Source organism: Danio aesculapii, chromosome 12 (genome assembly GCF_903798145.1).
Source record: "Danio aesculapii chromosome 12, fDanAes4.1, whole genome shotgun sequence".
NCBI lineage: Eukaryota > Metazoa > Chordata > Actinopteri > Cypriniformes > Danionidae > Danio > Danio aesculapii.
Genome location: NC_079446.1, coordinates 8288715 through 8304539, shown reverse-complemented (window position 1 = coordinate 8304539; position 15825 = coordinate 8288715). Strand labels below are relative to the sequence as shown.

General features: G+C 34.4%; 1 protein-coding gene across 1 annotated transcript; it reads left to right on the top strand.

Moving 5' to 3' along the window:
- Window positions 1-255: 255 nt before the first annotated feature.
- zgc:171971 (uncharacterized protein LOC569690 homolog) lies at window positions 256-13550 on the top strand. Its single transcript, XM_056469976.1, has 9 exons — window positions 256-329; window positions 608-776; window positions 2038-2084; window positions 3359-3510; window positions 5200-5324; window positions 5674-5776; window positions 5857-6122; window positions 9927-10079; window positions 10342-13550. Exons 2-9 carry the CDS (start codon window positions 609-611, stop codon window positions 10492-10494), a joined length of 1167 nt encoding a protein of 388 aa, XP_056325951.1. The 5' UTR covers window positions 256-329; window position 608; the 3' UTR covers window positions 10495-13550.
- Window positions 13551-15825: the final 2275 nt, after the last annotated feature.

Below are 15825 nucleotides of genomic sequence, written 5' to 3'. Positions count from 1 at the left end.
TATTAATAAAACCCTCAAGATGACCATACGACTAAATGGACAAATATAAACTTTAACTATATTTTATTTATTTTAGTTAAAAATATTTGTGCATTATTGTAATATAATATAATATAATATAATATAATATAATATAATATAATATAATATAATATAATATAATATAATATAATATAATATAATATAATATAATATAATATAATATAATATAATATTTTTTTTTCTAACAGAGGGCTCGTATCACGTGACCAATGATGCTCCTGCAAGGATGTAGCTGTCAGCTGGATGAGTTTGGCAGATATGACGTGAGCTGTTTACACAAATTTCAAGTACGTATAGCATTTATTTTCACTTATCTCTAATGCAGCCGTACGAAGCATTTCTATATATGTCCGTCTAAATGTCATAAAGTGCTATGGAAGGCTTTGTTTTGGTAGCATAGGTTGCTAACAAAATGGAGGCGCGCGCCTTGACATCCCAGTGAGCGCGCATTCACTGTATTTTGAACGAGCGTTTGTTTAGGAAAATTAAGCTTTTCGCCTTTGTTTGAGTTTGAGTAATCACATGTTATGCTGCTCACTAGGGTTGGTGATTGTGTGTTTGGCAGGATGTGTGATCATGGAGATGGGGACGCGGAGGCGAGCTCATCTTCCACTTTCAGACCGTCTTTTGCTCTGGGTAAAGGACTGCCAGGGCGAATTTCACACAATGCTCCTCCACCAGGCAGACTGACCTCCCTGCGATCCAGAGACCTGACCCTGGGGGGATTTAAAAAGGTTACACATCCCAGTGTCTAACGTTAAACCATTTTTTCTGCTGTATTAATCTTCAACAAAGACAAAATATAGGTTTAAAGGGATAGTTCACACAAAAATGAAAATTCTGTCATAATTTACTCACCACTTTGTGTTAAAAACAAATTATTATAAAATATTTTTTAATACTGGAAACCTGTAACCATTATTGAGGTAAAGTTGGTTTTATATTCACACATTCATTCATTGACAACTTGTGAGTTGCTCACTATATTGTTTACCATGGTACATTTAAATATTAAAAGGACTGAAATCACGTTTCTGTATGACTTCAAAACAACATTACCACTATTTATTTGACTGTGGACAATGTTGTACTCATTGTTGTACTGTAGTCATTGGCTGCTAATTTGCAAATAATACTTGTTTGAAATTATATTACTAAGGCGAAAGTCCTCAATTTAACCATAGACTTTTATAATATTTGTTTTTTTTCTACTATGGAGGTCAATGGTTACAGGTTCTCAACGTCTTCAAAATATCATCTTTTGTTCAATTGAAGAAAGAAACTCGTAATGGTTTGAGGGTGAGTACATTTAACATTTTCAGTGAACTATTCCTTTAACTTATGTTACTTGTATCGTGCTTTTCACAATAAAAAACATGGTTTCAAACTTGCTTTGGAGAAACTTATGAAGAAAATGTAAATGTGCAGCGCAGTCATTTTTCAAACCATTAGGATATATATGTATAATACAATTTAAAATGATCACTCACTCACTATCCTTCAACTTAGTCCCTGATTTATCAGGGGTTGCCACAGCGGAATGAACCACCAATTACTCTGGCATATATTTAATGCCACAGATGCCCTTTCAACCGCATAAAAATGACCAGTTATTCATAAATATGATGTATATTCATCTAATAAATGCAGGTTAAGTTTACATAAATACACCTATTACTTTAAATTACACTAGAATAAACATTATTTTACCCCTATTCTTGACATTTTACTTAATACTTAAAAGTATGAGACATTAAATTATAGACACTTCATTACATTTAATATTCTTTTTAATATTAAATTAAATTATCACTTTTGTAAATTGTATTTGATGCAGGCACCAAAATTGGTCATCATGTCATTGGCCTAAACTTTGTTTTTACTTTTAATTTTAGTGTAATTACTATCTGGTCATGTATAACAAATATGAGTGTTACTATAAAAATGAACCAAACACTTAATAATTCACTCTCTGTGTATTTATTTTCCTTCCAGAAAACCTTTGTACCAAATGTTCACTCCGTTCGCAAAAGTAAAGATGAGTAAGTATTTTTAAAAATATCATTATATTACTTTGTTTTGTATTTGTAGTACTTGTGCTCATTTCAATTCATCCTCATTGCGATAGGGCTTTTTATAATGGAGATTTTGTCGAAGCAGCAAACTGTGTTCTGGGTTTGGGAGTTAGATTATATCTTGTAAATATGACTAAATTGCATAACTAAATATTTTAATACGTGAAATAATGTTAATACACACATACACTGTAAAAAATGCAGAGTTCCACACAATTCATTCATGTTGTCCCAACACAAATTGATTAAGTTAACTTTTAACAAATTTATGTGGATTGAACATAAAAAATTAAGTTGTTCCAATGAAATCTCAAGAATTGTGTTGTTTCAGCTCATTTTAAATAAGTAGTTTGAACGAGCAAAAAATTATATATATTTTTTTTGAGTGCACATAGATGGATATAGATATATAGATCAACATAAATTGAGTACACCACATTTTGAAAATGAGTATTTTAATAAATCTTTCGGGAATATAAGTCATATATTTTGGTGCATTTGAACAAAACAGATTTATTGAATGGATATATTTATTAAAATAATATTTTAGTTGTCAAACATCTTTAGAAATAAAAAGGTAATACATTTAAATTAATGCAAAATATTGGAAAAAATTACAAACTACAAAATTTTAACAAATAATAATAATTTTTTTGTTTCTTTTGAATTGTGTGCTTTTTACATTTTTTGTTTAATAATTTTCCCTAACATATATATTTGAATGTACTAATTTTGGCCTGTTATTTTGTTAGATTAGCTCCAGATTTGGCTTTAGCACTGATTAATGTAATGTATATGCATAAATATAATATTGTAAATCCTCCTATAGAAATATTAATTTAAATAGAGATTTGTGAGGGGTGTACTCATATATGTCGAGCACTGTATTAGAAATATAGATAAATACACAGATATATTATTATTATTATTATTATTAATATTATTATTTGCCTGAATTGGATTCAGTCAGATCAGAAAAAAATAACTTATTACCTGTTTATTTTAGTAAGATCATTACAAAAAAAAAAAAAGATCTTAAAAGATAGCAAATAAAAGTAATAGCATTTCTCAAGGGAAATGTTATATTGCAAGAAATATCATTATCATAATACTCTACATCATCACATATATTCCATATTATCGTATGTTTTTAGCAGGACCACCAAAACTGCATTTTAATAGCAGGTGTGACTCATTTGTTTGCGGTGTAAACCACTCTGAATTGAAACTGCTTTGTGGAGGTTACAGGAGGAGCCTCACAGTGCACCAAAGAAAGAGAGAAGAGACAGGGAAGACAGACATCGAGAGAGACGACAGCGACGAGAAAAGCCTCAAACCATTCAGTCTCACTCCATCTTTGAGCAGGGCCCTGCTGACACATATAGGAAACTAGGTAAGGCATGTATTTGAACTGTGATGAAAACTGTCCTGTAATGTCTGATTATTTTTCCCTTTGGTTTTTGTTTTCCATTGTCCAACATCCAATGGAAAACTTGTTTAATTGAACTCATGTTAAATATGAGTATTGCGCTATGACCTTCAATTAACTTACTTCATTTGAACTGCTTAGAGGTGAGCGACATGATTATTTACAGTAGTCAACATTTGAAGTGGTTTATCACCTTTCATCAAAGCCATTCTAAAACTATTGAACAACACCTATTAGGGCTGCACGATTCTGGCTAAAATGAGAATCATAATTTTTTTGCTTAACATCAAGATCCTGATTTTCTCACGATTCTATATATGTAAAATAAAGCTTAATATGTACAGGCTATTATTATTGTTATTTCTGAAACATATGGTAAAACAACAATAATATTAGGCCTATGTGTATGTCTACTGTTGGTTAAAATGCTCAATTTTGTATAGACTTGGAATGATGGACTACAGACTTTGTCCTGGTTGTTAATTCACAATAAAGTGAATACATTCATTCATTCATTTTCTTTTCGGCTTAGTCCCTTTATTAATCTGGGGTGGCCACAGCGGAATGAACCGCCAACTTATCCAGCATATGTTTTACGCAGCGGATGCCCTTCCAACTGCAACCCATTTCTGGGAAACACCCATACACACTCATACACTACGGACAATTTAGCCTACCCAATTCACCTGTACCGCATGTCTTTGGACTGGGAGGGAAACTGGAGCACCCGGAGGAAACCCACGCGAACGCGGGGAGAACATGCAAACTCCACACAGAAATGCCAACTGACCCAGCCGAGGCTCGAACCAGCGACCTTCTTGCCATGAGGCGACAGCACTACCTACTGCGCCACCGCTTCGCCTGTACATAAAAATATGTAAATCTCAATGTACATTGTAAATGTAATATGTAAAATTCAAATATTATTTACTGTCATCATGCCAAAGATAAAATTAATCAGTTATTAGTAATGAGTTATTAAAACTATTATGTTTAGAAATGTGTTAAACGGAAATTGGGGGGAAAATGTGCAGGGGGGCTACTAATTCTGATTTTAACAGTACATACAGTTGAAGTCGATTTATTTATTATATGAAGTCGAAGTTGATTTATTAGCCCCCCTAAATTATTAGCCCCCCCTGTTTATTTTTTTCCCTAATTTCTGTTTAACGGAGAGAAGTTTTTTTTCAACACATTTCTAAACATAATAGTTTTAATAACTCATTTCTGATAACTGATTTATTTTATCTTTGCCATGATGACAGTAAATAATATTTTCCAAGGTATTTTTCAAGACACTTCTATACAGCTCAAAGTCTAAAGACTATCGAAAAAAAAAATAGCTTAAAGGGGCTAATAATTTTGGCCTTAAAATGGTTCTTAAAATATTAAAAACTGCTTTTTATTTTTGTCGAAATAAAACAAATAAGACTTTTCCAGAAGAAAAAATATTATCAGACATACTGTGAAAATTTCCTTGCTCTGTTAAACATTATTTTGAAAATACTTAAAAAAGAAAAAAAAAATGAAAGAGGGGCTAATAATTCTGACTTTAACTGTGTATACTTGCATTCGTGTTGGTACAGTGAAGATCAATTACCAAAATATATTTGCTGAAATTAGTTTTGGATGCCTGTTTTTTTTGTCTTGCAGGTAATTGGGGCGGCTCTAACCTGACTGCTTGTGATCCTGCACTGGTCACAAAATGCATTAAAAAAGAAAAGAACAACACAGAGGACGACGATAATGCAATTTTGCAAAAACTCACACGAGATAATGTAAGCAGACACAGTGATCCTTTATCATATGCACAGTACAACTTCTTTAAAGCGATAGTTCACTCAAAAATTAACGTTCTGTCATCAGAACCTCACTCACCCTTCACTTGTTCTTACTCTGTTTGAGTTTTATTCTTCTGTTGAACATGAAAGATATTTAGAAGAATGCTGAAAACCTGTAACCATTGACTTCTATAGGATTTGTGTATCCTACTATAGCAGTCAATGGTTTTAGATTTCTTCTGAATATCTTATTTAGTGTTCAGCATAGTGAGTTCATTTTCATTTTGGGGTGAACTATCCCTTCAAGTCCCAAAAAAATAATCATTTGACCTGTTTAATTGAACAGTTTTTGGATGATCCTGGACTAAAAAACGACCCTAAGCAAAGACCAATCAGACTTCCACTCCATCAGTCATGCAACTTTTTGTCAACGGATGCAGCTAGTTCATGTAAGTTGCATTTTGTGTGCCTTGTGTTGCTAATTAAAACAATTCACGTTCGAGAAAACTAACTGAATCCATCTTTGCAGTTAAAGAAGAGACAACGTCTGATAACCCAAGGCAGTCAGCAAGAGTTGAGCAGAAATACCCACCGACATCGAGGAGCTCATCTGCAGGTCCAGAACAGCCAACAGTTGGAGAACTTTTCCAGCAGCTCAGCGTTTCAGATAAAGAAGAACTGCTGTTTATTCAGCTTCCAGATACCATTCCTGGTCAACCTAAAACCTCCAGCCCAGAGAAAACCAGAAAGGATGGCAAGACTGAAGAGAAGCGGACAGCGCATATTAAAGCTCTAGTAAGTTCATATTTCAAACTCTTATATACAGTTGAAGTCAGAATTATCAGCCCCCCCTGTTTATTTTTTTCCCCAGTTTCTGTTTAACGGAGAGATTTTTTTAATGCATTTCTAAACATAATAGTTTTAATAACTCATTTCTAATAACTGATTTATTTTATCTTTGCCATGATGACAGTAAATAATATTTTACTAGATATTTTCAAGACACTTCGATACAGCTTAAAGTGACATTTAAAGGCTTAACTAGGTTAATTAGGTTAACTAGACAGGTTAGGGTAATTAGGCGAGTTATTGTATATCGATGGTTTGTTCTGTAGACAGTCTAAATAAATATAGCTTAAAGGGGCTAATAATTTTGCCCTGAAAATGGTTCATAAAAAAGACTTTCTCTAAAAGAAAAAATATTATCAGGCACTCTCTGAAAATGTCCTTGGTCTGTTAAGTGAAGCTTATTTATAAACTAATGTTGCAGACCTCACTCTGGAGGTCTTTAAAATGAATAAAAAACAGAGAGAAACAGAGAGTTGGTCTTCAGCTGTGCTGTCCTCTTTGTTGACTTTAATCACACATGGCATTAAAAGCCATGACATCTCAGATATCACATGTATAGATAGATGTATAATATATATATACAAATATGTGTCAAATACAGGATCATAAAACAATAACAGTATCACATGCTAACATCAGATTATCCTTTAAAACTCAATTAACAAACCCACTTCTTCCAAATAACAGACATGACTTAACACCTATCATTTACACACATAACTGCAGTTATACACAACAATTTTATCTCATAAAATTATAGTATTTCCTCTACATTGCAGTACTTTACTAACCTTTAAAATGAATAAAAAACAGAGAGAAACAGAGAGTTGGTCGTCAGCTGTGCTGTCCTCTTTGTTGACTGAAGACGCGCTGTGGTTGTCGTACCAACACTTTCTCTCAACTGCCAGCAGTTTAAAAAAATGCAACTTTGTGTTCTTCTTAAAGATACAATGTTAATACAGTAATAAATAACAGATATAGCTTTAACTTATCCTCTTGTGACCTAAAACTCATGTGGGTCACACTAATTTCGAGAGGATCAAGTGATTATGATTGAACACGGCTGGTTCTGCATTAACTATGTATGATCCACCAATCAGACGATTCCTAACCCACTATAAAGAGCCAGGGTTTCTCACTACAGTCATCTTCGATTTGAAGAATCCCCCCTTCCACCCCTACTCCTCCACCTTTCCCTTCATAGGGTGGCACGGTCGCCCAGTGGTTAGCACTGTTGCCTCACAGCAAGAACGTCACCGGTTCTAGTCCTTTAACAGGCCAGCTGTCGTTTCTGTGCAAAGTTTGCATGTTCTTCCCGTGCTCAGGTGGGTTTCCCCCGGGTTCTCCGGTTTCCTCGCTCATTCCAAAAACATGCACTACAAGTGAATCGATCAATCTAAGTTTAGCACTCCAGTCAAACTCTCATCCAGCAGCATATCTCTTCATAGCAATCATTTTAGTCATCAGCTCTTATCAAAAAGGGGGAGTTGATCGAAACTGCAAACGGGAGGGAGCCCAGGGATTAAGGACCTTTTGAGCTCAGGGCTCTCTCCCAGGACAGCATGCCAAACTTGCTTATAATCAATCATCAGCTAAGTGTGAACTCTTTAAACATAATTTGGGAAATATTTAAAAAAAGAAAAAAAAAATTAAAAGGGGGGCTAATAATTCTGACTTCAACTGTATATATACATGGTTTCCACTACATTCATTCTTCCATGGCGGGGCGCTACACCAAAAATCATCCCACCACGTCTACATTACAGCTTCTCATTCAAAACATTCAGTCATTGTTGTTGTTGTTTTTTTTAATAGCGGTTTATAATCGCACCAAAACATATTAAAAGATAAGTGAATTATAACAGCGCAAACTTTTCTGTAACCGTTGTTGTGCTGTGCGTCACTTGTTTAACCCTTTAAGGTGACGTGCTGACTGACTGACTGACAAGTGCATGATGTGTGAGGGCAGCAAACACGGCGTAGCTTTTAGTTAAGATGAACACAGTTTCCATAATTATACTTTATTTATAGATAAAGGTCTATGACTCTTTACAATGACTTTATCTTGCTGGACTTTATGGCTGTTTCTCTTTACTTCAGGACGCATTAATGCTGCTCTGTAGGTCTATTGGAGACATTCATAAATCTTCCTAGCAAATCTAATAAATGTTGGAGACATATCCATTACATAAACACACTAAATCACACTTCAGCAGTGTTTATTTGAGAGCGCACAAGAAGATCTGCGCTTGAGCAGCATAATATTTGAGGGGGTGTGATAGAAGTTTTGCACACGAGCAGAGGAAATCGACGCGCAACCAAGGAGATTCACATGCTTATATTACATAAATGCAATCTCGACTTGTAATATGTTCACCACATTTCTCCATTTGTCATTGAAATAACACCATAGGTAGTTGGTAGATTTGTGTAAAAGGCCTGCCACCACAGCTGGAAAAAATCCTAGCGCAAACACTGATATATATATATATATATATATATATATATATATATATATATATATATCAGTGTTTTCTCTAGGATTTTTTCCAGCTGTGGTGGCAGGCCTATATATATATATATATATATATATATATATATATATATATATATATATATATATATATATATATATATATATATATATATATATATAGGCCTATATATATATCCTCATCCTCACAAACTCTGGGGTCCGTGATGTCATCGGTTTTCCCTTTAAGGTTTAAAGGGCTAGCATTGCACCAGACCCCCTTAAGTGGTTTCGTTTGAAAGTGTAGAAGCTATATTTCATGCACATATGCATCACTTTGGTTTTTATTCTACTGTACTAAAGTTATTTACACTTAAATACACAGTATTTTTTCGAAACTCGAGCTGGGTATTGAACATTGGTTCATTTTCATATTTTTCATATGGTTTATATGACACATGTACAAGTTATAGCTCAAATGGAAGCTCTTGCCGGTGCTCATACGGTTCTAGCGTTCTTTTTACTGAATTAAATTCACAAATCAAACAGTTGTCGACTGAATCACCGTGTTTCCATGGCGCAGAAGTGAAAACAATACATTTATGATCAATAAGCTGCCCCAGACAGACTCTTACCTTATGCTGTGCTCTTCAAAACAGGCCATTTCTCCTCTGTTTTTGAGGTGATGTGCATAAGTAATCCTTTTATATGTCTGACATGGTCCAAACACAGCGAATTATGTTTGATCAAACAAAAGAATAGTGAAATATGAAAACAATGATCGATCCCTGTGGCTTGTATAGAACCTCTCATCAGTTGGAATACAATAACTTTTGCATAGATTATGGTAGAGACATTTTTCTTTTTTCCTATGATTACAGACATGTGCAGGAACCACCAAAATTAATTACAGCAACCTAGACCACACAGAACCTAAAAGGTACACTTTCAAATTTGAGTTTATTAAAAAAAAAAAATACAAAAAGCACCTCTTTTTTAGGTGTTTATTATAACACAGACAACATATACAGTTATTTTAAACACTTTCAATGGTGTTTTATGAAAATTCAAAGGGTTTTCTTTAAAATGAGACCAAATTTTTGCATTTACACCTCTGCATGTGGATTTGGGAAGCTTTTAAATTTGGATAGGCAAAATCCAGGCGGAAATCCCAAAATAGCACTAGGGTTTAAGAAGATATACTCTTAGTCATATATTTATTCATTTTTTGTAACAGGTCAACAGGAGGGTTAATACTATGATGATCTGATTTTTAGGACAAGCCTGATAAAAGCACCGTTCCTGTTTTGTCAGACTTCTCAGAGGGTCTGATTGGAAAACTGCAAATCAGAAAGTCTGGTAAAGTCCAGCTGGTCATGGGAAATGTTACACTAGACGTTTCAGAGGGAGCAGCCTTCTCTTTCCTGCAGGTGAGTTGGCACATCCTTATTTCAATAGTTGCAATATTATTATACTATTATGTTTAGAAATGTGTTGAAACATTAAACAGAAATTGGGGAAAAAATATACAGGGGCGCTAATAATTCTGAGTTTGAAGTCAAGGTTCAGTTGTGTCCACACAGTTTTCACGGCTGTTATTGAAGCCTGTTTCATTTGTTCATGCACTGTAGATCTCATTCACATAATGGATGTTTTATTTGATGTGATATGCTGGTGTTTGTATATCTGCAGCAACTGGTGTGTGTGCGTCTGTCGGAGGGCCTCACCGGTGACATGACCGTGCTCGGAAACATCACACACAAGCTGGTGTGTTCGCCCGACTTTGAGACTTTACTGCAAGAAGCCAAATTACCGTCGGATCCTCGCTCTGTTTCTAAGTCCTGATTTTATCACGCAGGGATATTTAAACTAATGATGTAAATAGCTGTTTTTATAATGTTTCATTTGTGAAGTTAAGTGTCCTGACAGTTACATTATAAGCTAATATTTGACATTTAATGGGGTAAAAACATTTTTTAAATGGGATTTTGCTCACCAAGGCTGAATTTATTGAACATAAAATACAGTAAAAACAATAATATTGTAAAGTGTCATTACATTTAAAACATTTTTTTCTAGTTCAGGGTTTTCTGCAGGTTTACTCAGGTCAAGTTTAAGACTTTATAAGACCTTTTTAAAACCATCAAGAATGAAATTTCAGACTTATAAAGGGCTAAACGCTAAGAAGTTTTGAATGGCCCAGCAGAAAAAAAAAAGTTGCGCCATCAAGAAACAAATTCTAATTAGCAATTTCTTAGCCACATAATTTAAATAATGTCAAATCAAGCAGACCCTAATTGTATACATGCACATTTTTTCAGCATAACATAAAAAAACTTTAATAAACTAAATGAATGCACAATAGACTGTTAGTTATGAATATAATTTTGATGTTTGATAATTGGATGTTGGATTTGGTGTTGGATCAATTGAGTAGCTTTAGATAAATACTAAGACCTGTTTAAAATTACTTAAGACTTACAAGACCAATATTCCAGTAAATATAAGACTTTTTAAGGCCTAAAATTTACTTTTTGAAATTTAAGACTTTAGGACCCGTCGGACACCCTGTAGTTATTTTAAAATTGAAAGTATTCATATGATGGTAAAGCTGAATTTTCAGAATTTTTACAGTGGTCGGATCATAATATGTTGAAAACTCGGCTATGCATATGATTTTTGTGGAAACAGTCATACAACACATTTCAAATTCAATAATAATTCAGTAATACAAGGTATTCATATTTTTACACCTAGTTAAATCAATATTTATTTGTGATTAATGCTTTATAGAATTAATGCAATAAACTGATTATAATAACAGAGTTTCTGCAGGTTTCACCAAGTTAAGACATTTTTAAGACCATTATGAGTGAAATTTTAGACTCATACCGGGCTAATTTTTATTTTTCCTTTCCAAAAAATTATTTAATTGAATAAATGTAGCGGCGACATGGTGGCTCAGTGGTTAGAACTGTCGCCTCACAGCAAGAAGGTCACTGGTTCAAGTCCTGGTTGGGTCAGTTGGCATTTCTGTGTGGAGTTTACAAGTTCTCCCCGTGTTCGTGTGGGTTTCCTCCGGTCTCTCCGGTTTCACGTTCACATTTTAAAGTTAAAAGTTTTATTGAGATCGATTGGATGGGTGTTGGCCAGATTAGGTAGCAACATGTGAACAAAGGAAAATTAAGACCGGTTTAAAAAAGATTTACGACCTACAACACAATATAACAGTACATTTTTAAGGCCTGAAATTTAGTTTTTGAGATTTTAAGGCGTTTTAAGACATTTTAAGACCCCGTGGACACCCTGAATAAAAACTTTGTAATAAATGAGTTGTTTCTATAAACTTTCTATTCATAAAAGAATCACGAGAAAAGTTTTTACTAACATATTATGCAGCAAAATCTTTTTCAACATTGATAATAACACTAATAAATGAGCAGCAAATCAGCATACTATAGATTTTTTTAGGGATCATGTGACACTGACGACTGCAGTTTAGCTAGTAATTTGAAAGTATTAAAATTTACAGTGGTAAATATTTTTAAAAATACTATTTTTACTGTATTTTTGACAAATAAACTCACCTTGTAGAGCCAAAAACTTTTACAAATCACAATTATTAGGTTTTTACCCCTAGTCTTGCACTTAAAAATGAAAATTATGTCATTTACTCATTCATTGTATCGAAAAAGAGAAATTTAGGAAACATAAAACTCAAGCTGTTTTATTTCCATCCGGTTTCTTTAAGACTAGAGGTCACAAAACAAAAAATGATACAAAACTATTCACTGAAAGGTCATTGCCATGGCAAGCAGATTTCACTTTAGCATTTTTATATTTTTAAAGTTGATGCCTTTTATGTTGTTTTTTTTCTTTGCTTTGAGTTAGTACGAACCCTTATCCTAAATCTTGGGCACACTGTAGAATCATGTTTTCTGAAAGAAAAAAAAATGCACAATTATTTTTTTTTAATTTTAAGACATGCGCAGTCATACAGGTTTGGAATGTATGGGCAAGTGAATGACATTTTCATTATTAAATTGAACCGTTCCTTTAAAGGGGCCATATAATATGTGTTTTACACTTCCAGCGTTCTGCTGTGTTAACGTTGCTGTTTGAGCATGAGAAACAGATCTGCAAACATGCAGTCTGACAGCAGCTTTCCGTGTGTCTGTACTGGAAAACTGTACATCAGGAGTGTAGACTGACCAGACGTTTGTGTGCATGCAGATGCATTGTTTGTTTGTTTGTTGTTGTTGAAGCTTTAAAGGCTCCGCCCTCTTCTCGAATAGGGGTGGGGAGAAGCAGCATCTTATTTATGTTTAAGGCAAAGCACTGCTAGCGAATAGGGTTAAAAAAAATTAACTAACACCCATTTTATTAAATATGTGCTAATTTGCATACATTTCAAGCACAGCATTTTAAAATTGAATACAGTCAGGTTCTAATTAACTTTTTTTTTTTCAAAATTAGCATTTAGGTATTTTTAGAGAGAAAAATATATAATGAGAAAATAATAATTGAATACAATTAAAAGTATGGATTGAAATTTAAATCTAAAGATACAAATTGAGAAAGTGTGACATAAGAAACACTTAAAAGTGTATTTTGATGTTTTCTTTTACATTAGACTGAAAAAACATGCACAACAAGACCTTAAATAGATTTTTTTTATTGCCTGCAGTGTCCTGCCTTAAAGAAGCATGCATGAAATCAGTGTTTTTGCTTTAGCCCAAAATTGGACATTTTATAAATGATCCATGAGTTATTTTAAGCTGAAGATTCTCAAACACATTCGTACACGTCGAAGGTGATAAAATATATATAATATGATCCCTTTAACCCTTGTGTGCTGTTGGGGATGTTTTCATGCACTCTGGTGATTTTGAGGCTTACTTTGGCCACAACCCTCTCTGTTTCAGCAAATGGAATAATTTTTAGTGACATATTTTGACACATATTTTGAAAAAATGCCTTGAAATTTTTCAAAAGCTCAACAATACACTCTGGACATAATGGCTACACTTTCGTTATGTTGGTGGCTGTTTTTGCCCCATTGACTTCCATTATAAGAACATTTTTTGATTGCAAAGCCTGTAATGATGCTAATGATGATTGTTGATGGTTTTTCCTGTTGGGAAGAGGTAAAATTTGTCATTTTTACTGTTGAAAAGTAAAAAATGAAAATAGGTTTCTGACTTTTATATAGAGTTATGAGTATAGGGTGTGTGAGTGTGTAAGAGAGACCTTTGGACACTTACCATGATATGTCTGAGAGATTCAAAATAAGCAGCTCAGCTCTCAGAACATAGTAAATATCCGCTGGTTAAGAGTGATGTCACACGAAGGCGGCTTCCGGCTCCAAGCTCTCTATCAAACTGTATGAGGAGACTAATAATTAACGTTTACAAAGCGCAGTAATACTCTCGAAAATCACTATATATATATATATATATATATATATATATATATATATATCCATGCCTAATATCCGATGGCCAGAAAGTGATTTGTAACCCCACCAGACCCACACCACCCAACCTGCTCTGATCTGCAATTGAACATGCAAGGCAAGGCAAGGCAAGGCAAGTTTATTTATATAGCACATTTCATACACAGTGGCAATTCAAAGTGCTTTACATAAACAGGAATAAAAGAAACAATTATAAGAGAAATAAAAACAAACATAAAAATGGTAAGAATAAAAATAAAATAAAAGCTGATAAAATGTGTTATAAAAGAATTAAAAAGAAGAGAAAAACATAGTAGTCGGACGTAGCACAGTGCTCATTCAGTAAAGGCACAGCTAAACAGATGTGTTTTCAGTCTTGATTTGAATGTGCCTAATGTTGGAGCACATCTGATCATTTCTGGAAGCTGATTCCAGCAACGAGGGGCGTAGTAGCTGAAAGCCGATTCACCCTGCTTTGACTGAACTCTTGGGATTTCTAATCTATTTGATCCTAAAGATCTGAGTGATCTGTTAGGTTTGTATTCAGTGAGCATATCTGTAATGTATTGAGGTCCTAGGCCATTTAGTGATTTATAGACCAGTAATAATACTTTAAAATCTATTCTAAATGTGACTGGGAGCCAGTGTAAAGACCTGAGGACAGGTGTGATGTGCTCTGATTTCCTGGTTCTGGTCAGAATTCTGGCCGCAGCGTTCTGGATGAGCTGCAACTGTCTGACTGTCTTTTTGGGAAGGCCAGTGAGGAGGCCATTACAGTAATCCACCCTGCTGCTGATAAAAGCATGAACAAGTTTCTCTAAGTCTTCACTGGAAACAAAGCATCTAATTCTTGCAATGTTTTTGAGATGATAGTATGCTGATTTACTAACTGCTTTGATATGACTATTGAAACTCAGATCTGACTCCAGAGTCACACCAAGATTCTTGACCTTATGTTTTGTTGTTTGACCCTTAGAGCCAAGGTACGCATTCACCTTGAGAACCTCATCTCTGTTCCCAAACGCAATGACTTCAGTTTTCTCTTTGTTTAACTGAAGAAAGTTTTGGCACATCCAATTGTTAATTTCATCAATGCATTGGCAGAGGGTGTCAATGGGGCTGTAGTCATTAGGCAGTAAGGCTAGGTAGATCTGAGTGTCATCAGCATAGCTGTGGTAGGAGATTTGGTTCTTTCTCATTATTTGGCTCAGAGGGAGCATATAAAGGTTGAACAGGAGTGGTGCCAGAATCGAGCCTTGTGGGACTCCACATGTCATGGGTGTCCACCCTGACCTATGGTCACCTATACTGACATAGTAACCTCTTCCTTCAAGGTAAGATCTGAACCATTTGAGGACCGTCCCAGACAGCCCAACCCAGTTTTCCAGCCTATCCAGAAGTATGCTGTGATCGACAGTGTCAAATGCGGCACTGAGATCGAGCAGTACCAGCACTGTTAGTTTGCCTGAATCTGTATTTAGGCGGATGTCATTGATTATCTTTATAAGGGCGCTCTCTGTACTGTGATGTGGTCTGAAACCAGATTGATAATTGTCTAAACACCCCTTGAAGTTTAAGAACTTGTTAACCTGGTTAAAAACAACTTTTTCAATGATTTTGCCAATGAAAGGGAGATTTGAGATGGGCCTGTAATTGCTCAATATAGTGTTATCCAGGTTGCTCTTCTTCAAGAGGGGTTTAACAACTGCAGTTTTAAGTGA